The 25,001-nt window shown below is 40.4% G+C and overlaps 1 protein-coding gene across 2 annotated transcripts in view; it reads right to left on the reverse strand.

The window, feature by feature from the left end:
• Dock2 (dedicator of cytokinesis 2) overlaps positions 1-25,001 on the reverse strand; it is a 433,172-nt gene that overhangs the window by 377,276 nt on the left and 30,895 nt on the right. For both annotated transcript variants that reach the window (XM_021239768.2, XM_004836400.3), the window contains exons 3-8: positions 11,518-11,558; positions 10,361-10,416; positions 9,788-9,884; positions 6,342-6,490; positions 1,554-1,689; positions 726-880 (exon numbers count right to left, since the gene is read on the reverse strand). In XM_021239768.2, coding sequence (XP_021095427.1) covers positions 726-880; positions 1,554-1,689; positions 6,342-6,490; positions 9,788-9,884; positions 10,361-10,416; positions 11,518-11,558 — 634 coding nt within the window. The remainder of the gene's footprint in view (positions 1-725; positions 881-1,553; positions 1,690-6,341; positions 6,491-9,787; positions 9,885-10,360; positions 10,417-11,517; positions 11,559-25,001) is intronic.

Below are 25,001 nucleotides of genomic sequence, written 5' to 3' on the forward strand. Positions count from 1 at the left end.
TTCTGTCATTTATAAATATGTAGGCTTTGGGCAAGTGGCTTGTCCTCCCTGAGCCTCATTTTCTCACCCAAATGGCATGGAGTAATGAAGATCCAGAGAGATCATATGCAAATCTCAGCACAATCTTCCTACATGGACAACCCCTCCATGTTTTATAAATGTCTACAGGTCAAACATATCAAGTAAAGGGCAACTGTTCTCCAGGAACCATACGTTATTTCATCTTATCATCATAAAAACAAAGCTCTTTGTTTGTTTCATAAAGACAGAGAGATCATGCTCTAGCTTCCCTTCAATGTATCAACCAGTGACCATTGGCCCAAAACCCCCCTGAATGTGACAGATTTTATGGAGGAAGTAGAATTTATACCATTCATTCCTCAGCTCCCATTTTAAAACTAGGTGTTTTTATTCTATCTAGTACTACATATATGATTCGTATAACCTCTGCTAACCTCTGCTTGTTTTCTGATAATCAAAACCTACTGATAGAACACTGTAACCATAACCCTACCGTGAGATAAATCTGACGGCAAATAATACTTCCACCTGACACCCACACTCTCTCAAGGAATTATTTCCACATTCTTAGTTAGTCTTAATCTCCCCTCCAGGTGAGAATTATTCCCCCAAGTGATGGTGGAAAGAAGAGATACTCTGTGCACTACCAACTCCAACCTCCCACATGCAGAGAAGTCAGGCAATCCTGAACACTAGGTACCTACCTTATGACCATTTGCTTGTTGGGGTCATAGAGAGACATGAAGAGCTCAGCATCTTCCCCAATTCTGCACACAAAATTTCTCACAAAGACATAGAGGCTATGAGTGGGGGATGAGGAGATTCGGGAATACATTCCATAGTCTGGTTGGTCTTTTGACTGAGAGGTAGAAGGAAGAAAGAGGAAGGCAGAGCAAATTAGTCCAGCACCACTTGAGGTGACAGAAGCACAGTCCAGGATATCAGAGCTACTCAGGTTTAAACCCAAAGATTTCAGCATTTCATTAAGCTCTACCAACAGAAGCTACTGTAATCTTTGGGGGGGGGGGGTTTGGTACTGGGGATCAAAACTCGGGACCTTGCGCTTGCGAGGCAGTTACTGGAACCACTGACCTAAATTCCCAGCTCAACTACTGTAATCTTAATGAAGTCACTTTGATTCCATTGGTCTTGCTCTTCCTATTTTGAGATGCACTGTTCTTGACTCATTGATTCATATAACCCTAGTTTATTTGCTTTTAGAAATTACCATCTGGAATTAGTGTTTTACTTATTTATTTATTTACTTTTTACCACCTTCACTCTCTTCTTTGGAATCTCAAAAGCTCCAAAAGACCAGGAAACTTGCCTGGCATTTATGAGATAGATGCTGAATGAATTAAACATCTAAGTACAAAAACACAATGAAGTACATGTGGTTACTAATTATCTCAGGTCATAGGACAGATGGCCCCTTGAATAATACACAATCTGGTTAATTAGTCTATTATTTTAAATGTATGATGTGCTAAATGCCTGCCTCACTTGGCCAAAACCTATCTAACAAAGCTCACCATTTCCTCCTTGATGCGCTCTGTGATTTTCTCTGTGGCCTCCTCATGCGCATGGAACAAGCTGATGACGCTGGTATTATCAGGGTCCAAGATGTTTCCATCTTCATCTCTGACAATCAGATCAAGCTCAAGGATCCTGCAAAGCAAATACTGGAGTGAAGATAAATCAGAAGGACTTTAGGATGCAGGTGAGAAGTTTTCCCAGCAGGTTCAACTGATCTCTGAGGATCATAGAGTCACATAAAAGAGTCTACACAAGGTACAGTGACAGTAAGCATTGAGTTTTTTTCAAAAATGTGTATTTCCTGTGATACTAAACCAAAAGAACACCCCACACTTGAATGAGAACATGTGTTGCAGCTTTGTTTGTACCATCACAGTGTTGAATAAAACCCAAAAGGTCCATCAAAAGAGAAATGGGTCAATAAACTGAGATCCATAATGGAAAATCATGTTACAAGGTGTAAAAATATTATGTGTTTTTGATGTGTTTAATGATATATACCCATAAAAATCAAGTATGGAAAGTGTTTTATGTGAAAAAATCAAACAACAAGCAAACAAAAACAAGCCAGATATGCTAATGGATGCATATACTGTATAAAAGCATCAATGAACAGAGAAAAATCCGGATTAAAAAAGAGATAAACTACATGTGTAAGGAGAGGTAGGGAACTTGGGGCTCAGAGAGATGGAGGGGTCCAAGGAGGCATGTGCCTTGTCTCAGTTTGTTTAATGTTTTACTACACATGCACACATGCAGATATTCATACATTACTCAATAAAAATTTGATGATAATTGTTGGGGGAAACAATCACAGATATGTCGATTGTTACCCACCGCTTGCTCTTCAGCTGTCACAAGCTTCTTCCTGTTTGGTATTGATTTGTTTCAGCTGCAATTCTGTCATTCAGCCTGGCAGCAGTGACACCAACAGCAAACACACAACACTTTGGATATGCTCAGGAGTATTTTCATGTGGTGATTCATTTAATCCTCCTAACACCCCTAGAAGGGAGCTACTCTACTACTAATTATTCCCATTTCACAGATAAAGAAAAGACTGAGGACAGCAGGGAGGTTAATTAATTTGTTCAAGATCACATAGCTACTAAAAACTAATAGGCACCTTGTGAGGGACAATTGGAATTAGGCTGGAAGGGGCAGCGCAGGTTCGCAAAGACCTTAACTTGAAGCTGGGTTTGCATTTGATTTTGCCTGGAGAACCTATCTTGTACCAGACAGGAAGGGGAGGTTCTGAGAAGACCAACAGTGGTTCTGCTTGGGCTCCACTACTGAATAACAACTTCTGGAAGGGCAGCCAGGTCAGATGAAGGAGACTAAGTCTTCATACCTTATTTGAGCATCAAGGCACATCTCTCATTTTACCCAAACAGAATGGAGCCAAGGATCACACATTTGTCCATATTCATTAGGAAATTAACTCCCAACTAGATATGACTCATCCTGTTGCACAGCCATGTAAGGGGTGATGCCACGGGGAATAAATGCATTCAGCTAATGCTCAGCAGAGGCTCATGTGACCCCAGAAAAGACAGAGCTGATACATAATTTAATGCCAAGATCTCTCTAGCTCTTTCTCTTCAAAATTTATCAAAGTGGATTCACTTCTAAAATGTATGAATAAAATATTCTGTCAGGTCCAACGATCTTGGGATTTGGAGAAGTCGCCTGAGGATTCCTCACTGCTTGGATACCAAAGAGCTTGCACATTACCAGTCTCACGTGGAATTTTGGAAGCTTTAACAGTCACAGCAGCAGTGAGGGGATTCCTAGGGGCAAGGTCAGGAGAGGCTGTCCTGAAACTGGACACCAAAACCCCGTATGCAGCAGCTGTTCGTAATGGGGAGCAGAGCATTTGGAAGTTCTCCTCAGGAGGGAGCTACATTGCTATTTTCTGTCCAAGAAAATGATACTAATGAACCCAAGAAGACAGAAGGGGAAGAAGCCCCCACTGTAAACATTTTAAAAAGATAAAAGTACTGTAAGGCAAACGGAACTGACTCCTGCCATGGCTCCCTGTTGCACCCTGAACAAATCCACACTTCTTCACTTGGCACTCAGGGCCTTCTGCCTTCCTCTCCAAGTTCATGTTTATTTCACCACTCTTCACTTTCTCTCAGCCTCTCTCTCTCTCTCTGAGTTTCTCTTCACCACTTCACGTACTAACTCCTGTCCCCCTTGTTAGATTAGGGGGCAGTTGTCACCCTCATTCTGCACCTTCTGTCCTTGGCCTGGTTTCTGACTTTCTCGATGTGTCTGTCTTCTACCCAAAGTGTCTCTTCACTTCTACACCAACCTCACTTGCTAACCTAGTCCCTGAGAGGCAGTGTAACGCAGTGGCCACACACTTGACCTCTGGAGCTATGCCACCTGGTTCAGATCACACTGGCTCTTGGGCCAAAGGACCTAATCACTCTGTGAGCCTCAGTTTCTTTATTTGAAAAATAGGGATGTTAATAGTACCTATCTCATAAAGTTGTTATAATACTAAGCTGATATAATAACATGGAAAGTGCTTAAAACAGTACCTGGCATAGAGAAAGCATTCAGTAAGTTACTACTAGATCTTATTGCTTATCATTGTCATTAAAACTTGAAGTTATGCTTTATGTATGCCTGCACCCTTGGGCCCTGCCAGGTGTGCAACAAAACTTTAATATCCCAGTGAAGAGAAGGAAGGGACATGGGAAGAAACAGCCTGATCTTAACCACTCTTCCAAGACTCAGCTCCACCATGGTCTGTGTTCCTCCTGACACCTGGGAAGCTCTGGGCCTCCTGACCTTCAGGAAACTGCTCATCTTGTATCAGAGCTATAAACCCAAAGATATCAAGCCAATGGTAAAGCACCCAATTCCCTATCACTCCAGCTGACAAAGACAGGGAAGGGAAGCAAGAGGTGAGCAGCCCCGTAGCTCGGGGCCTTAGTCCTTGTGGCAACGCAAAGGAAACTGACTGAAAAGGAAAGCACAGGGCTGGGCCAGGGAGATGGTGTAGAGGAAGGTTTGGCTTGGGGTGGGCCCTGTTCTCTTTCTCCCATCACCACCTCAAACACTCATTCAGTTATCACTGACTGAGAACCTGCTGTGTGCAGATCCTCTTCCAGGCCCAGGGTGATAGACATGAACGAAACACTCAAGGTCTAAGAGGAGCTCCCAGGACAGCAGAAGAGAGAGACCAGGAAGGAGACGATTGCTGTTCCAGATGTGAAGGGGCTGCCAAAGAACCAAACTCAGCTGAAGTAGTTGAGGAAAATCAGGGAAGGCTTCCTGTGAGCCACACCATGTCTGGCAGCCCTGCTTGTTCTCAGGAGGCTTCATTGAGGAAATAACATCTGAAGGTCATAGGTTAAGCAGCAAAACACCCTCAGTTCCCACTCTCCCAGCTACATCTGTGCTCAGCAAAAGATGCCGCCATACCAATGGCACCAGCAGAAGCGTGGCAAGCTATTCAGTCACTTTGGGACGACATGCTTTATGAGCAGATTTGGACACGATTGCCAGATGATGAGAGAGGGCCAGCAGAGAGACGGCGCTTCTGGGATGAAGGCTTGTTGGCTTTCTTCTTTGGATCCTCTTCCTAACGCACATGACAAGAACAAGAAAACCTAGCACCCAGTACACTCTCCTTTTTTAGCCTAACAACTCAGAGGGGCCATCTCCTCCAGGAAGTCTCCGTTAACTTCATCTCCAAGTCAAAGTAAGAGTACACTTGCTTCCTAAATCATCCAGCTTAGTAGAGTACATGTCAGCCATTCACTTGTGACTTATTCCTCACAAGACTGCTATCCTGTGGTGGATTAGAATTTTTATTTCTGTAGCCCCAACACCTAGCAGGAATTCCATCCAACCATGAGTGTAACATACATGTCTGTTACTGGAATAAATAAATGCAAGAATAGGAATTTAGAGGATATTAAAAAACTCAAAAGAGAGAGGAGGCCCTTACAGTTTCAAACACTGTCCATACCATCCAACTCACAGAGTGGCTGGACGCACTGCCTGGCTCTAAATTCTGGGTCTGCCATTTACTAGCTGTAGGACTCTGGACAAATTACTTAACCTCTCCAGGAGTCTTGCTTTCTTCCCCATCAGGAAAAGTGGAGATAAATAAAATTACATAGAATTGTCAGAAGAATTAAATGAGAGAAAGTAAGTACTAATCTTAGTGCATAATAAAATCTGATTGAGTATTTGTTACGGTATTATTGTCACTACTGTTATTATCAGTGGATTGCCCTGCCTCAAAAAATTATTTCATTTTCTCTAAAACTTCAGAGCATTTAAATTTCAATCAATTCCTGCTTCTCTTCTCCATCTTGGAAACCCTTTTGTAACTATGCATGTGAGTTAGCTGATGGTGTGTGGCTTAGATAATTTAGGATGGGAGAAGAGGCATTAAGTTTCACACTGGGATTTAAAGCAGAGTTTTATAAATGCAAGGATAAAGTGACAACTAAACTGAAAGTGAACCAGCATGACTGTGCTCCCAACCCCCTGGAAATAGGCTAAATGAGTGTCCTAAATCTCTCAGCCCAGTAATAACCATTGCATAGGCCAGCCTGGACTCTGCTCACATAGCCCAGGTCCCAGAGGGGTGATAGCAAAAGTGCAACACGTACGGCCCTGGAAACAGCGTTCTCCCAAATAGAAAGTGGCAAACTCGAATCTAAAAACGAATCCAAGCTTCTTAAGTTGGAAAAAGTGTTGGGGGAGTTGGGGGACAGGGACGGTGTGTGCAGCTTTTTGGACGTAAGAGAGCTTACTTATTGCCATAGTCGATTTTGGACGTGACTTTCTGCTTCAGTTCCTTGAGCTCATCCTTGGGCAGAGTCCCTGAGAGGAGCTGGGACCTCCACTCCATCAGATCATACATCATGGATTGCACCTGGAGAAAGCGTTCCTTTTTGCTGGCCTAGGAGACAGGAAACAGTCCACAATTACCTGCATGGGAGGTAACTGGCAAACTGTGCCAAAGGAGGAAAGCATTTTCAGGGGCCATGCCTTAAACCTCTCTCCCAAACCTATCCAGCTACGAAGGGACAGGGTGGTGGTCCTGGTTGTTGATATATTTATTCCCCCTTGGGTCACTGAGGTTTTCAAAAAGCGAAAATAATAATCATAATTTCTCTCTCTCTTTCAGTGCTAGCAATGGAACCCAGGGCTTTGTACATGCTAGGCATATGCTTTACCACTGAGCTAAATCCCCAGCCCTTTTTTTTTTTTCATTTTATTTTGAGACAGGGTTTTATTAAGTTTCCCAGGCTGGATTCAAACTTGTAATCTTCCTGACTCAGCCTCACAAGTAGTTGGAATCACAAGTGTACAACCATACCTGGCCTCAGACACTTCTTGGCCTTGGTGACTTTTATCCAAAAAGGCTGAAAGAGGCAGATCATGAACTGCTTTAATAGAAACCCCAGAGCTCAGGCTCTTCAAGGCTGGGAGCCAGAGCCATTGATCCAGTTACAAAGGACTGTTTCTAGGACAGCCTGTGTCAGACCTGCAGGACCAAGATGGCTTTGAGGGGCACAAAGATACAAGGCCAATTAACAATGACACATCTGGTGAGCTCCACTCTCCTTCTGTCCTTCTGTTTAAGGAAGAAAGAAAGTCCTACCTAGTCTTACGGTTATATGTCTTTAACACCTCTCACATATTCGTTAATTGCTTTTTTAACAAAAAGAGTTGGTTTGGGCCTCAGAGGTTTTGATGGATACCGTAGAAAGCATCTAATAATGATATCTGGTTTTCATTGCAAGTATAATGGTGCCTTGGTTCACGAACTTAATTTGTTCCACAATTTGGGAAAAGATGGCGACATTTGTGTTTTTGCAGGAAAGATGGCCACAGTTGTGTTTGTCACCTGATGTAGTTTGCAAACAAAAATTAAATTTGGCCAAACACAAATTTTACCAAGTTATTTGCCAACAAAAGCATTCCTTAAAACCCTTGAAATACATGTGTAAAGTGATAAAAATGTCTTGTTATTCCTAAGGCTTCCCTTTCAACCATACCTGACTTTATGTTAATGAGGCAACATTTTTGGTGGTCCCCTAAGTACCTTCAGGATGGGGTATGGTTGCCATAGGAATCAACCAAATCATGAATTAAAGGGTTGGAACTTTCAGCCCCACTCCCCTTCCCCTCTCTCATTCTCAACATGGGAGTAGGAGGATAGGCCAGGGGGCCCAGTGGCCAATGATTGAATCAAGCATGCCTATGCAGCTGGGTGGGGTGGTGATGCCTGCAATCCCAGCACCCTGGGAGGCTAAAGCAGGGGGATCACATGCTGGAGCCCAGACTGGGCAACCCAAGTGACTTAGTGAGACTCTGTCTCTAAATAAATAAATAGAAGAGGGCTGGGGATCTAGCTCAGTGAGGCCTGGAGTCAATCCCTCATACCACACAAAAAATCATGCCCACATAATGTAGTTTTAATGAAAACTTGAGAAATATGGTTCTAGGAGCTTGCCAGACAGTCAACACTGGTATACTGGAAGGTTGCCCACCTAGAGAGGACATAGAAGCTCTGTGGCCTTCCGGACCTCTCTATCGCTTTGATTTTGCTATTTCTGAGTTATATCTTTCATAGTAAAACTATTGCCATAAATACAGCATTTTCCTAAATCTAAGAGTTGTTCTGTGAATTATGGAACCTAAGGAGGGTGGGAGATACTTGCACGAGGAGAGGTAATGAGAAACCCTGAATTTGTAGTCAAGACCAAAAGAAATGCCACTGGCAGCTAAAGTGAAGGCAATACTGTGGGGCTGAGCCTTTTAATTTACAGAGTCTGAGGCTAATTCTAGTTAGTGTCTGAATTGAATAGAGAGCAATTAGTTAATATTGGGGACTCAGAGATTTGTTATTAGAAGGACACAGCATGATATTTTGTATGAAAAGGGAGCTAGTTTAGGTATCAAGTAAAATATTACACATGTGGTATTCAGAGTTGGTGAAAATCATGGAGGTGATACTGAAATAAACAGATATTTAAGGATTTCTTTACTACAGTAAATTCACTGTGGACTAGCTATTCAAATATTTCCTGGAGGAAAACATGAGGTTTCCATGGTGCATATGTATAGATGTCTTAAAGCGGGTAGTAGAGATGAACAAGAAATCACTTTAGCCACAGTTTGCTCCTTGCTGTGGTTTGAGCATCCTCTGAGGTTTCATAGGTTAAAATTTATTGTCATTTGGGAGGTACTGGGAGAGAAGAAATTTCATCAACTCTGGTGTTCAGAGGTGGGCCCTTTGGGAGGTGATTAGAATTAGATAAAGCCATCAAGTTGGAGCCCCCACGATTGAATCCCAGTAGCTTTATAAGAAGAGGGAGAGAAACCAGACACACACAATGTATACTTCCTGTCTCTGACCATGTGATCCTCAGTGCCATTTTGGTACCCTGCTCACAAGAAGGACATCACCAGAGACAGGCTCTCTACTTTGTACTCCAGAGCCATACACCAAAGTAAAGTTTTTGTTATAATGTAGCCTGTCTCGAGTATTTTATTATAGTAATGAAAACCAAACTAATATACACCTTAAACTTTCTTGACATATTTTGAGAAACATAGACTCAGAATCGAGTATGCCAATTGCCATATATTTTGAATGTCTTCATGGGTGTTAACATTGAAGACCACAGCAGGTAAGTCTACAAATCATGCACACATCCCAGCAGATGTGCACAGTGCTGTAAAAAACATGCAGTAAGTCTTGGTTGACATTTTCACTCTCAGCTTAATGGTTTGCTTAGCTAATTGCTTTCATTAGGAGCTTTGGAGCATCAAAGGAGGATTTTAAATTAGATTTGCCTCAGAACAGGGAAACACATGCAAAATGTGCTCTTTGCTTTTTCAGGGTCAAAGCTTCTTCGCAGACCTGAGGACAATAGCCATCAGTTAATTAATATATGAGAACAGTGTTTCTCGAGGTGTTGTCAATGGACTCCCAAATCAAATCCCCTGAGCTTATTAAATATGCAGATTCCTAAGCCTCATCAGAAGAAACTTTAACTGGCTCTGTTACCAGTTAGCTGTGTGGCTTTGAGAAAGTTAGTTAACCTTTCTGGGCTTCAATGTCCTCATGCATAACAGAATATGCTCTGACATGTTGGTTTGCCTTGCGAAAGACTAAATGCCAAACTTAAAGCAAACTGAAGGGTGCAAGAGCTGACATTCTAGAGAGCAGAGTTTTGAGTCTCACCACATAGAGCTGTTTCCAGATGCTCCCCCATTCCCAAAGTGTCGTTGTCACTTCTTGTGCCAGAGGAATTTCTGCTGGAATAATGTTCTCAGTATTTCTATTTAGAGTGGGAGAGAAAAGGCGTGAAATTGAGACCCAGGTGCTAACAAAATAAACCCCTGGCAAATTTGCATCAACCTCAGCTGCTTGTTCACATTAGATTCAACTGGCTCTAGAAGCCACCAATTACACTATGCAAATACAAGGGACTTCCTTTTCATGTCCTCCACCGGGGTGGGCTTCTTGTGCTCATCATTTAGGATTAAACTACTTTAATAAGGTTGAAAAACAGCTGCCAGTGAGAAGCTGGATCCTCCAAACTGGCTAATCCCCCTTCAGAATCATATCTGAACTCAAATCAGTTTGGATTCAATCACCCATTGTGTGAGGGAAGGAAGACACAAATAAACTCAGCGCCCAGACATGGGAGAGCTGAGTACTCTTCACATCTGCCAAGTCAGATTTTCAACATCAACAAAACAAAGGCATCCACGAGCCAGTAGAGAATCAAGTGTGGCGAAGGATGGCAAATACCTTCTTTTCTCCACTGTCACTTCCTTGATGTGGATGAAGGATGTGGGGAAAATGCCCTGTTGGAAACAATAAAATCAAATAAGACTCATCCCTATAAAAATGAGAGACCTTAGGTCTTTAAGATTTTTCCAGAAGCCACTGACTGGCTTTAAAAACCATTAAACTTTAAAGAAATAATAATCTCTGAGCCAGACAAAGCAAGGAAAGATTCTAGATCCATTTGTTTAGGTCTAGTTGTTCTGGATCCCACAAGTAGCCCTAAATCCCAAATGATGAACCAATCCCATCAAGGATGCTCAGTCTATCAGAGGGGCAAGGCGGGAGCGTTGTTTGAAAGGCCGTCTAAACAACTACCTGATACAAGAAAGGCTGTGTCTCCCCTTCCTGCCCAATCTGGGAAAAGCTGTATCCTTTCACTGTCAGGAACAAGTGGAGGGAAAAGAAGCAGCTGATCTGGGAAGTGAAAGACCTTGTTTTTATCTGGGCCAGTTACATCTGAGACCTCCTTCCCCTGGAATTACCCCATTTTTCTTTGAGCGAACAGAGAAGGATTGTACCTCCCGACACAGCAGGTCAGAGAAGAAGGAAGAGGTTTCTGTTATTTCCTTGCTCCACATGCTTGGCTTAGATAACAAGAAAAGTTCATCATTTGCTTGGAAATTCCTTCATAAATTCAACCAGCACGCACCATGGGGAGATCTGGTCACTGTGCTAGACAGTGTGTGTGTTGGGGGGGGGGATGGTAAAGCAAGAGCCTACCTTCAGGAGATGATGGCATTATGGGAGACAGGAGCAAGAGAATCCCTCAGAAGTGCATTGAGCCTGACCTTTCTATGTCACATGGGGAAGGGATGCACAAATCTCCCAAACAACATTAAAAGAAAGCAGTAGAAAATAGACATCAGGTAAAAATTTCATCATTCCACAGGAACTCAAGGGAGGGTGAAATCAGAAGAGAATGCCATATCAGTGGAGGTTGCAGGGATATGACACCAGAGACTGGCCTTGCAGAAGGAGGGGAAAAGAAAGGAAACTGAAGCTGAATGTGTATCAGATCAGAGAGGTCAGCTCAGGACACAGTGAGGGATCCATTTGCTGGGAGCAGAGCCAGGTGACGACATCCAGCATTGTTCCAGATGAAAACCAAGTGGCCTTACCTGTAACATTTTATGCTTCATGAGGTAGCCCCTATACCAGTCTGTAAAGAGAAAACAAAGAACCAGATCTCTCATTATTCTCACAGGCTGTTGTTGGTGCCTTTGGTTTTGTGAGCTTATTTTTAACTAGCAAAGAAAACCACTACAAATTGCTTCAGACATTTAGCACAAATCAAAGTCTGGAACCTCACTGTCTTCAAAACCTGTTAGATTGGGGTTACCACCATGTTCAAACAACACCCAAAGATACAGAATTTCACAGAAAGATGCAAATATCCTCTTTCTTTTGGAAAATCAGCAGTCCCAGTGATGCTTCCAGCACCCTCGGGCCCAGAGCCATGGTTCACTGGGGTGAGAGGTAGCAATACCCCTCAGACAGAAGGCGCCTCTGATTCACCAGCCTCTGGCTCCCCTGCTCTCACTTCTCTGCCTGGCCCTTGGGTCATATGCATGTTGTCAACCCCTGCCTCAGGGAGATGGAAAGCCTCAGGGATTTGGGCAGAAATCCTAAAAATAATATCAACAGTTCTAACAGCAGCAAATAATGTATAAAATAAGATTTTGCCAGCGTTAGTCAATGCAAAGCAAATAAGTTCAGGAACAGGTAAAGGAACAGGAATTTTAAAGAATTCTTCCTTGTGCAGGAATACCCAAAAGGTCACAATTAGCAGAAATCCAAATGTAACATGCAGTCCTCTGACAAAATAAGTCTCAGTGTAGCCAGTATTGATGACTATAGTGAGTTGCTGGCCTTTGAAATGCTTTGAGCACAACCAAGTGGTGGCATTTGTCATCTTTGTAAATAAAAAGCATCTGCCAAGTGCCTCATTAGCAGACCCTCATTACAGGGCTGACAGATTGTTGCTAAAATATGTTTTCAACAGACATATGTGCAAGCCCCCAAAAAGACGACTGAAAAGGCAAAGTCACCCTCACAGCCACGAGCCAGCTCCAGGGCTAGGACTTGAAGGAAATTCTGAAGCAACATGAGCCCACTAGGGGCTCCTATTTTGAGTAATTAAAAAAAAAAAAGAGAGAGAGAGAGAGAAGGAAAAAAGGATCAAGAGGGAAAACAGAAAAAAAAAAAAAGAAGGGAGGTTAGAGAGGAAGAATCTCAAGTTGGGAGTAAAACTACCATCATTTGAGGCAGTCTTCATACATTAAGCCTTTTAATCCTCATATGAGGTAGGAACTGTTACCCATTTTACCTGGGAATGGCCCACCTCAGGCACAGAGAAGTTAAGTGACTTTCCCAGGGTAACATAGTTGGTGACAGTGTCACGATTTAGATAAGCAGCCATCACTCTGTGCTCCTTGACTTATGGGAAGGAATTTGGTGATCATCTAATATTTCTATCATTTTAACATCTGAAGGCTACAAACTAAATTCCCACTAAGCTACTTTCCAACAGAACATTTCCAGTGAAGGAAACTCTTCTATTTCATGAAACACCACATACTATGCTCAGGTGTCTCTAATTATTTTTCAAACACTATTGAAAATAATTAACAACAGTGCATATATGTTCTAATAGTTTGCTATGTGCTAGGAACTCTGCTAAAGGTTTTTATTTTGTTGTTTTAAACTATAAATTAATCTTCACAATAATCCAATAAATAGGTATTGTCACTGCTTCAGTTTTGTGAGTGAAAACAGACAGGCAGAGATTAAGCAAAAGGCTCACAACCAGTTGCACAGCTTGAAATGTAAACTCAATGATCTGGCTCCAGGGGTTGACATTCTATTGCACTGGTTGCACAAGGACCTCCTTTTGTTGCAGTTCTACCCCTTCCTATATGCAAATATATCTTTGGGATACTATTACTAGCTACCATTCCCTGATCATTTAAAGCACGCGAAGCTTTATGCTACCATATTTCCCTGAAAATAAAATCTAACTAGAAAATAAGTCTTAATATGAGTTCTCAAAATGCTTATACTACAAGTCCTACCCCCAAAATAAGCCCCAGCTAAGATCGTCAACCAGACAGATGCATTTATTATGTCTGTTACAACATATGACAGATGTATTGAATTATAAAATAATTTTATATAATGTAATTTTATATAATATAATTTATATAATAGATTATATAGATTATATAATTATAATATGCAATATATAATTATATTTATATATTATATATTTATTTATAATATAATTTTATATAATATTATTGACATTAATACTTAAAATAAATGATGATATAAAATAATTAAATATTTGTAAATACCCAAGAGAGTGTCTTTCAATGAGATGTAAACACCTATATGTTTTTGTGTGGTTTTTTTGGTACCAGGGATTGAACTCGGGTCCTTGCGCTTGCACAGCAGGCGATGGAACCACTGAGCTAAATCCCTGGCAATAAACACCTATATGTAAAAAGATGAACCTCAAGACTTATTGCTGAATGACCAGAGTACAGACACAACATACAAATAAAGTACACACTTGATAACAAATGGATATTGTTGTGTTTAATATGACTCTTCATAATTCAATATGTTGTGCATTGTAATGGACATACTTAATGCACTCGTGTGAAATAAAGAAACATTTTCTGAATTTTGGTGTCTGTAATTTTTTGTTGCTTTTGTATGGGCCATCATTCCTAGCTATCATCATTTTTATTGCCACTCCTGTCTCCTAAATCTTCAATTAACACTTGATTTAATGAAAACTTTGTGAAGCCTACCTAGCCTGGAAGAGGTTGTGACTTGAATGAAGAATTCACAGGATAAAATCACTGACAGCTGTGCTGCCAATGCACTATGAGTAGGCTGCATGGACAAGAAGTGGTCATTTCGGGACAGGTCTATTGCTGGGCATGAGAGAAGGGGCCCAATGTTTCTATCAGAAATGGAGTTCCAAGAAATTCAGGCCAAATTCAGGGTTTGGAGAGTTACAATGGTATTCCAGAAGAAGATAATATGACTGTATTTGAATAAATGGAGATTTTGTACATGAATAAATGAATAAACACAGATTATTGTACATAAAAAATAGGATATCCCTTGAAAATAAGCCCTATTGTGTCCTTTGAAGCAAAAATTAATGTAAGACTTGGTCTTATTTTCAGGGAAATACAGTAATGTTGTACATGCATTTTATCATTTAATTTTCATAGCAACATTGTATATTGTTTTATCATTTTTATTTTATATATGAAGAAGTTGAAATTCAAGTTAGTAGATGTACTGTGCCAAGATCGCATAGCCACGGCTCATGTCTAAGTCTGTTTGAATTTAAACCCAGCCCTCAAAACTATTCAGCCACATTGTTGTAGGTAAAGCACTATGATACTATGTTGGTTGCATTGACCTAAACCAACTTGATGGCCAAGGCCACCAAAATCCACCAGAAAGCAGAAAAATAATCTGGGAACCAAGAATCCATACCTAAAACTCATCCTTACATTTATATCTCTGTGACAGGGGCTCCCATTCAGGGTCCCTTGACTTCCCGGGTCCAAAACTGCCTGCTTTGACCCTTGAGATTCAGTTACACGTGCATGTCTTATAGGTTTCCTGATTCTTGAAGCTTGTACTCATTGCTGAGCTCAGGAATCTGCCAACGAAACAGCCCCATTCTGGCTGCCAGATTCACATTCAACCAGTATCAATTACACAGCTGGTTTATGCATGACCCTGGGAGGCTGCTTTCAGAAACTGACCCCTAGTGACGTTTTAGGAGAACAGCTTATCATCATCTCCACTTGCTAGATGAAAGCACTGAGATTTACCAGATGAGGATAGGGTCCCAACGTTCTTCAGCAGGACTCAATCCATGCCTAATGTATCAACTGCATTGGTACCGTCCTTTGGACTTTTCCTGGCATCCACTCCTCTGCAGGGCGATTGGATTCTGATCCTTGGTGTCAATTTTCTAATATGGTCACCAGGAAGCTAATTCTGACCATTCAGCCACATTAATGGCTGCAGGTGTAGGCATGGGCTTTGGGTGTGGATTCTGGGTTCCTAGGTTATTTCTATTTTTCTGGTGGATTTGGGGGGCCTTGGCCATCAAGCTGCTTCAGGTCAGTGCTCCAAAACCTGACAGGCAGATGGCAATTGGCACACAGGGCAAAATCCTAGAACAAAAGACCCCAGGATCAATGGTAAGTGTAGCAGCCTTTATCTGATCCTGGGAGTTGTCAAAACTTAACATTCTTTTAAGTTCAGGAATAACAAGAGACTTTGTGCTAACCCTTTCCTTAAGATAACTACTTACTTTTCTAACATAAAAGTCACAAAGTGTATTGCTGTGATCTGAGTGTTTTTGTCACCCAAATTCACTTGTTGAAATCCTAATTCTCAGTGTGATGGTATTAGGAGGTGGGGCATTTGGAGGATAACTGGGGCATGCAAGTGAAGCCCTCCTTAACAGGACTGGTGCCTTACAGGAGCTCTTTCCCCTCCTCCCCTTCCAGACAAGACCAGCCACCTGCAAACGAAGCTCTCACCAGATCAGCTTGTCCCTTGATCTTGAGATTTCTCAACTCGAGGACTCAAAGTAATAAATTTTCACTATGTGAGCCACCCAGCCTATGTTGTTCTGTTACAGTAGCCTGAACAGACTTGGGGAAGATATGTCCTGAGGAAGGACAAAAAAAAGAAAATTTTTTACAGTTCTTTTGGACATCTTTCAAACAATCTTCCCTTCCTACATTCCCGATACCAACATGAACTATAACTAAATTTTCAAATAATCCAGCACTTGGCAGAGAGGGAAGATTAAAAATATCCTAGAACATCACAAAAAGGACTCCAAAGCCTGAGGATTCGGTCCTTTCTCTGCCATTTCCCAGCAGTGTGATCTCTGGTGATTTTACTTATGCCTCAATGCCGTCATCTGTAAAATGAGGAAAATAACACCTTGCCTCACAAGATTGTTGGAAAAACTTTATAAAGCAAAGGAGGACACATCTGGTAAAGGCACAAAACCTTGGACAGGAAGAAAACATTCCTATTTCAGGATAAGTGTAACCTATTTGTGGGCAAAAGGTAAAGAATGATATAAGGGAAAGGTGAAAACTTCTGAAACTTATTTTTTTTTGCTTAAATTCTTTTATTGGTACATTTTAGGTATACAATACGTTTACATTTATCATTGGGAGCTTGTACCTGTACATGATGTATCTTGGTTCTTATTTTTTCCCCATTACCTGTGCACCCTTCATCCCTCCACCCTTCCCTATTTACATAGACTTAATTTCCATTTTTCTTCTTTTCTCATAATTTTTCCTTTCCATTCTTTCCTTTCCCCATCTCCTCCCACCACCCCTCTGAAACTTTTATTTTAAAATGTCTGAAGCAAGAATGGTAAAAATGTTAATAATGATCTGAGTGATGAATACATGATAGTACTTTCATTTTTGTCTATGTTGAAATGTCTGATATTAAGATCGCAAATAGAAGCTAGCACCTATCAAAGGTTAAGAGTGTAAGCTCTGAGTAAAATACTTCAGCAAAGCAAATAAAACAATGAGCAAAATAAGCAAAATTAAAGGGTAACTGTAGGGGGAGATTTACAAACCATATATCTGATAAGGATTTAATATTCAAAATTCATGAAGGACTCATACAACTCAATAGTAGAAAAGCAAATAAACCAATTAAAAATAAGCAAAGGTTATGAATTTCTCAAGAGAAGATATAAAAGTGGCCAACAGGTGTATGAAAACATGCTCAACATAATTAGTCATCAGGAAAATGCAAATCAAAACCACAATGAGAGGCCACCTCACAACTGTTAGGATATCTGTTGTCAAAAAGCCAAAGATAACACATGTTGGTAAGGGTAAGGAGAAATGGGAACCCTAGTAGAGTATTTGGAACTTAGATTGGTGCAGCTATAACGGAAAGCAGTATGATGATTCCTAAGGAAATTAAAAATAGAAGCACCATGTGACCCAATAATATTTCTTCTGGGTATATACCCAGAGGAACTGGAATCAGCCCCCTGTAAAGACATCAGCACCCCATGCTCACTGTAGCATTATCCACAATAGCTAAGATATGGAAACATCTTAGGTGTCTATCAGTGGGTAAATGGAAAAAGAAACTAAGGAATACATACACTATTGAATATTATTCAGCCTTCAAGGAGATATTGCCATTTTCTAAAATGTGGATGGACCCGGATGATATTATACTAAATGAAATTAACCAGACACTGAAAAAAATTGCATGATTTCACTTATGTGTGGACTATTTTTATTTATTTATTTATTTTTTATTTTTTGGTACCGGAGATCGAACTCAGGTCCTTCCGCTTGGGAGCCAGACGGCGGAACCACTGAGCTAAATCCCCAGCCCCTGTGTGGACTATTTTTAAAAACCCAAATATACAGAGACATGGAATAAAACAGTGACTACCAAAGGGAGAGAGGCAGGGTAGGGGTAGTAAGGAAATGGGAAGATGTAAGTTAGAGGTAATAAAGCAGCAGATATGCAGAATGAATAAGTCTAGAAATCTAATGTACAACAGGAGGACTATACATATTAAAACTGCACTGTTTTTGAGAATCCTGATAAATGGTTAGATTTTTAGCTGCCTGTGTCACAATACAACAACAACCCCAAAATTGGGTAACTATGAGAGGATGTATATGTTAATCTGCTTCACTACTGTAACCATTTTACTATCTATATGTATCCCAGAGCATCATGCTGTGTACCTTAAATATACACAATAAAATTTATTTGAAAAACAGTGTGAGCAGAGTAGTACTCCATTTTATTAAAAAACCACATTTTCTTTATCCAGTCTCCAGTTGATGGGCATTTGGGCTGTTTCCAAGTTTTAGCTATCACAAACTGTGCTGCTATGAACATGGGTGCACATATATCACTGTGGTATGATTCTTTTAATTCTTTGGGGAAGATCCCCAGCAGTGGAATAGCGGGGTCAAATGGGACTTCCAGTCCTAGTTCTTTGAGGTATCTCCATACTGATTTCCACAGTGCTTGCACCAGTGTACACTCTCACCAGCAGTGGAGCAGGGTTCCTCTATTCCCACAGCCCTGTCAGCATTTGTTATTGGTTGATTTTATGATAGCAGCCATTCTTTCTGGAGTGAGGTGGAATCTCAGCATTGTTTTCATTTGCATCTCTCAAATGACCAGTGATGATAAAAAATGAGAAATTAGAGACATTTATAGCTAAGTGGATGCACATTGAGGCGATACTCTTAAGTGAAATAAATAGGACACACATGAATAAATTCCAAATAGTTTCTCTGGTGTGAGAAACTGAAAGTGTAAATAAGGACTAAATGCATAATAGGTAATGTGAAATAGGAAGAAAAGGGGCAAAGGGGAAGGAAGTGGGAGGGCTAAAGGAAAGGATAGAAGGGAATGGGATTAATATGAGAAAATGGAAAAACAGGAACAAAATCTTTGTAAATAGGGAGGAATGGAAGGGTTGAAGGGAAGGCTGGGCAAGGGTGAAAAATAAGAACCAAGAGAGACTATGTAAAGGTGCAAATTTCCAATGATGAATGTCATTATATTGTATACCTAAAATGTACCAATGATTAGAATGAATAATCGATAATGCAAAATAGGAAGAAAAGGTCCAAAGGGGTAGGGGTGGTGGGAGGGGCAGGGGAAAGGAAAGAAGGGAAAGGAAAAATGATGAGAATTGGAAAAAATGGAAATAAAGTCTTTGTAAATAGGGAAGGGTGGAAGGCGTGAAGGAAGGGCTAGGAATGGGGAAAAAATAAGAACCAAGATGCATTATGTAAAGGTACAATTCCCAATGAGAAATGTAATTGTGTTGTATACCTACAATGTACCAATAAAAGAATTTAATTTAAAAAAAACAACAACAACAAAAAACAGTGTGAGCAGGGCCAGGGATTTAGCTCAGTGGTTTCGCCACCTGCTATGCAAGCTCAAGGACCCGAGTTCGATCCCCCATACCAAAAAAACCCCAAAAACTAATGTGAGTTCTGGAATCAAATGTTGAATTTGAATAGAGATCTACAACATACTGTCTGCATGATATTTGACAAGTTACTGCATTTCTCTGGGCCTCAGTCCCCTATCTGTAAAATGGAAATAAAAATTATGCCTTTCAGGCTTAAATGAGGTGAAAAATTCAGTTTTCCCAGTGTGTGAAGTGTTCAAAGAAGTTGGTAGATATCATTCCTTCTTTTAATAAGAATTACTTAAAATAGCAATTATAATCTAGAAAAATTCAGCACATTTTCTATTTTCTTTCCAGAATCTATAGATTGGAATATCATTTTTTTCATTGAAGTTATTTTAACTTCCGTAACAAAGAACAAATGAGACATAAGGGAAGTTCACTGATATTTTAGCCTTAACCTCATTCAGAAAGGAAGAAAACTTGACATTTAAACTCCTGATAAAGGAGCAGCATCACTCAACAAAAAGGACTCTTTTTTTACACTAGTCTGCCTCTAAAATAAACTCAAACAAAGGACCATCTCCTGCCAAAGTGGGGCTTTAAAAGATTCTGTAGTGTCCCCCACTTACCCCAGAAGCAAAGAACTTGGATGGGTCAAGGTCACCCTCAACAGATTTACCAGTACAGAAGTTGTTCATAGGCTCTGGGTATACCCTACTCTGAGGGGTCAATACAAAACTCATGGTGCAGAGCTCTTTGCAACACAACAATGCAGTCATGTATATGTGCCAACTTAGAAAGAGCCCTACATGCTGTTAAATGAGAAGAGCATGTCTCAGAATGATGTGCACAAGGTAGTTCTACTTCTATAAAACAACAGCTATGCATTACTTTATAAAAGGAGAAGACCCTCTATCAACTTTCTCTCCTCCTATGCCCTTGGAAATCACAATCTAGAAGTCCCATTTCCTTCCCCACTAAGATAGAACCTACAACCCCAACATATATGAGTATCAGTAAGTAGAATTCAACTTTTCCTATTGTTTCAAAAAGAAAGAGTCAGGTACAAAATAGCCAAACATGGAACATACATCTCTGTGAAGGACTTCTATAAGAAGAATCTAAACAAGCTGTGTTAGCCACAAAGAATATCCCCTGCCACCATCTACACCAGTGGTGGTGAACCTATGGCACATGTGCTGCAGCTGGCTGTTTGTTATCATTGGGAGCTCTAAAAGGGTTTGCCATCACTGGTCTACATGATCAGAAGAAAGGATAGACAGGGTGTCTTTGGAGGTTGGAGTTATTGTCTTGGGAGGCACAGTACAGCTTCTCCACAGCAACCTACATCCAAGCATGGTATGGATGCGTTCTAGGAACTTCACTCAGAGAGGTCAGGAACATCCAGCATCTCATACTCCATCTGCACAGCTATTTGTACAGGGGACTGGCTGGTCTTTGGACTTAATTGAGTAGGGAATGTAGAGAATTAGAAAGAAAGCACCCCCAAATCCCCATTCTCCAGCCCATGTTTAAGGTGGGGAAAGGGTAGAGGCAGTGAGCATCACATTGGATATGACAGTGACATCTTTGGATGTCATTAAATATCAGGAATAATGTCAACCAAATGGGATTGAAGGACATGACTGAGAAGAATAGTATTGTTTCTTCATTTTTGTCCCTCCACTTGGAATTCCTACTACTCAATAAATATTCAAACATGTACATGTGTTTTCTACTTCCTGGATCAAAATGGTAGGATACAAAATGTCTGTGATTCTTTGCACAGAAAAGACAGCCTAAAAATAGTAATATAAACCAAAAAAAGTAGATGTCTAAGGCCCAACAATGCATATACCCTTTTGAACTATATAAGTTGTATAATTGCCAGATGTTATCTTTATAATAAATGCATTCTTTTATGTTGAAGTTTCCAGGTCAGATTTTTGTTTTCCCCATTCATCCAGCTGTGTAAAATTAGTGCAAAAGTGTGTTAGTCAGCTTTTCAATACTATCATGGAACTACTGGAAGCAGACTAATTAATAAAGAATATAGGTCTGTTATAGCTCATGGTTCCGGAGCTTCAAAATCGAAACAGCATAATGCAAGTTCTGGTGAGGGTCTGGGAGCATGTGTGTATTTCCATGTTTGTTTTGGCTCTCTTCCTCTCCTTAGAAAGACAGCAGGATGCAATCATAGAGCCTCTACCCTAATGACCTTACCTTATCACTTTCCAAAGGCCTCACCGCTAAACATTATAGTCTAGATACCCTCTGGATATCACTAACATTATAGTATAGATACCCCTGGATATCACTAACATAAAACTCACATTGAACTGTTGCATGAGTTTGGGGGACATGGTGGGGAAGGGGGAAAGAAATCAAATTCAAGCCATAGTATTAGGTAAGGAAGGACTGGCCTCACTCATTCTATACAATCAACATTCAACTTCTGGGTTACCATATAATGTGGATATACCTGCTAATCTCAACGAAGCTCTACCTAATTGGGAAAGGGATAGAAACACAAAGCCCCTTTTATGAGCCAAGCATAGTGTTGGATAGCTTTACTTTTTTTTTTTTCATTTTATGCTTATAACAAGCCCCAGTGTAAGGTAATAACCTCGTTGACAGATAATAAAACTGAAATCTCAGCAAAGATCATGTAGCTAGTAGGTAGTGGAAGCAGGAAAGGCCTTTCTGATTCCAAAGCCCGTGATCTTTTCACTTCTTTTCTGAGGAAGGAGGAGGGATGGGACGTTGGAGTGGGGAACGTTTAAAAATCTATCAAAAAGTACAAAGAATAAAATAAAGCTCCTTCACATTCCCACCACCAGAATAAATCATTGCTAATGCCTGAGGATATTTGCTTCTATTTTCAAGACTATATTTTTGTCTAATGATATATATTATCATAAATAATTTAAATGACACAGAAAAACATAAATATAAATGCTAAAAGACTAATCTTAAATTCCACCGCACAGAAAAAGTTTCCAGTCAACTCTTCATTTATATTTATCTACAGAGAAGGACAGACAGATAAATAGATAAGATGCATCCTAAGTAGGTAAAAATCACAAACTTAATCGCATATTTAACAGAAGAAAAATAAATCAAGTGAAAGTGAAGCCAATCATATACTTAATTAAATGTTTCTTCATTGCTAGAAAGATTTCCTTAAAGTTCCTCCAAAATGAAAACAGTTACAAACATCATTAAAATATTAGGGTGGTTAAACCTTTTCGAAGTAATATTTTGCTTCTAATTAATATTGATCAGCCTCAGCTGTGAAAGTAATGCCATAGGCCTTCCTCCCATTCTCCTCCCAATACTCAATTTTACTAGATTTTTTATGTTGTTCAGATTCCTAACAATAACATTCTTTTTTAGTAGCCACAAATATCATAAGTTTTAATGCCAGTTTTTATAAATCTATGAATTTGGACCCAGTGTTCATCAGCATTGCCTTTTATCGACAGCTTTTCAATCTCATATGGTCATATTTTGATTCATCTCTGAATTGGCTAGATTTTGTTTTTCAAGTAATTTCTTACAAAAGAGTTTCATGATCATATCTGTGTTCTTTCAACTATGCCATTTTGAGTAATTTTTACCAACATTATGGCTATATATATTTTTTTACATTTAAAAAAATTTTTTTTGGTGGAGCTATTTTTCAGATCAGGACCATGGCTCCTGTCTGCAAGGCTGACAGCACCAGGCCTCCTCTGAGTCTCTTCCACAGTCATCTCCCCCCAAGACCCTCAGGGAAACCTGTGCCCCTAAATTCCAGTTTGAAAGTGTTGTATAGGCATGAATGAGTGCAGACGTGAGAAGTCCTAATAATCTGCATACCAATCTTTCAGGTAGCTAGAATCAGAAGTAGCTAGCAGACTTCTGGATATTGTATTTTCAAAGTATTCACTAATCAGCAGCCACTTAGCAAATTAAGACACCAACTCTTTCTGACAAGGTATTATAGCTGGTTATTACAGGATACATCAAAATAAGACTAATAAAATTGAATTAAAGGTGCAAAACCTGAGCCAAGAACAAACTAAAATATCCCAAAGACAAATAAAGGCTTCTTGAGTCAGCCAGGGTAGCCTTCCTGCAGGCTGGGGCAGCAGGCTAGGCAGAGGAACTGGTAAGGCTCTGACAGCTGGCAGCCTCTGTGGTAAAGCTACTCCCTCAGGCTCTCCCTCAGGGAAATGGCAGGAAAAGAAGAAGAAAATACACATCTGAGTTTCAGGTGTCAGTAACCACTTGCCAGCTCACTGTGTGACCTTGGGCAGGTCATTTCTCTTCCCTGAGCCTTGGTTTCCTCACCTACAAACAGGAAGTCTCCTGTATGTTTCTCGGGATTAGCATTAGTGGCATTTTTAGATACACTGAGGAGGGTCCTTGTGACTTTATTTTCATTCTTTGCCCTTGGAAGACACCTTCATGCATCTAGCTGAGTAAATTTGGAACCCAGGGAAAGAAGGCCAGCTGTACCAGTTCAGGCAGAGATTCAAGTTCCAGGTTACCTGGGCCACACTGTAAAGATACATACCGGCCTGTATCCATGTGGCTGTACATAATGGAGGAAGGAGTATACTAACCAAGACAGAGTACCTTCTGTGAGTCAAGCATGGTGCTGGACAGCTTCTTTACTCCCTTTCATTTATGCTCCTACGGAGGTCCAGAGCAAGGGATAACAGCCCATCAGACAGATGAGAAAACTGAAACTACCCAGCGAGGATTCCTTAGAGAGTGGGCAGCGGAAGCAGAGAATACCTTCCAGATTCAAAAGCCCATGAGGTTTCCCTTTCTACTTTTGGGGGGCATGGAGAAAATTTTTAAAATATCAAACATACAAAGAATAAAATAACAATCATTCATGATACAATCACCTAGAATTAATCATTGCTGGCACCTGAGGTTATTTTCAAGACTATATTTTTTTTGTCTAAAGTTGATAAGTGCTATTATAAAGAACTTAAGGTAGGCACGGTGCATGCCTGCAGTTCCAGAACTCTGGGAGTCTGAGGCAGGAGGATCACAAGTTGTACACCATCCTATGCAATTTAGCTAGTTAGCAAGATTCTGTCTTAAAATAAAAAATACATAAATGAAAAGGGCTGGGAAAGTAACTCAAGAAAAAGGCCCTAGGTTCAGGTTCCAGAACCTCCCAAAAAAGGGAGGAAAGGGGACTTAAACTGAGCAGAAAAATGCAAAAATAAAATCTTACCTGTCATGGACAGAAGTAGATGTAAAAAAGGAGTGCTGTACTAGGGCAAGGGGCAGGTGTTTGGAATCACAGACCTAAGTATGTAGGGAAGCATACTATTGACCCTAACCCCAGCTTCATCCACTCTGTATGTAAAAAAGCTTCAATAGGCCAGGCCATGATCCTCCTAGGCCATGGAAACTGAAAAGTGCATGTTACCCCCTTAGATATAACTCTAAATAAAAGTAATGCTAAAGCATACAAAAATATAATGAAGATGAACACAGTTCTTTATTTCTCCCGTGATGATTCCTTTAAAGTTGTTTAGAAATGCTAAATATCAAAGTATCCTCCCTCCCCAAAAGATGTTTCTTATTTGCTTTTTTGTT

The sequence above is a fragment of the Heterocephalus glaber genome, unplaced genomic scaffold (genome assembly GCF_053883595.1).
Source record: "Heterocephalus glaber isolate CG9 unplaced genomic scaffold, H.glaber_assembly_v1.0 deba00001606, whole genome shotgun sequence".
NCBI lineage: Eukaryota > Metazoa > Chordata > Mammalia > Rodentia > Bathyergidae > Heterocephalus > Heterocephalus glaber.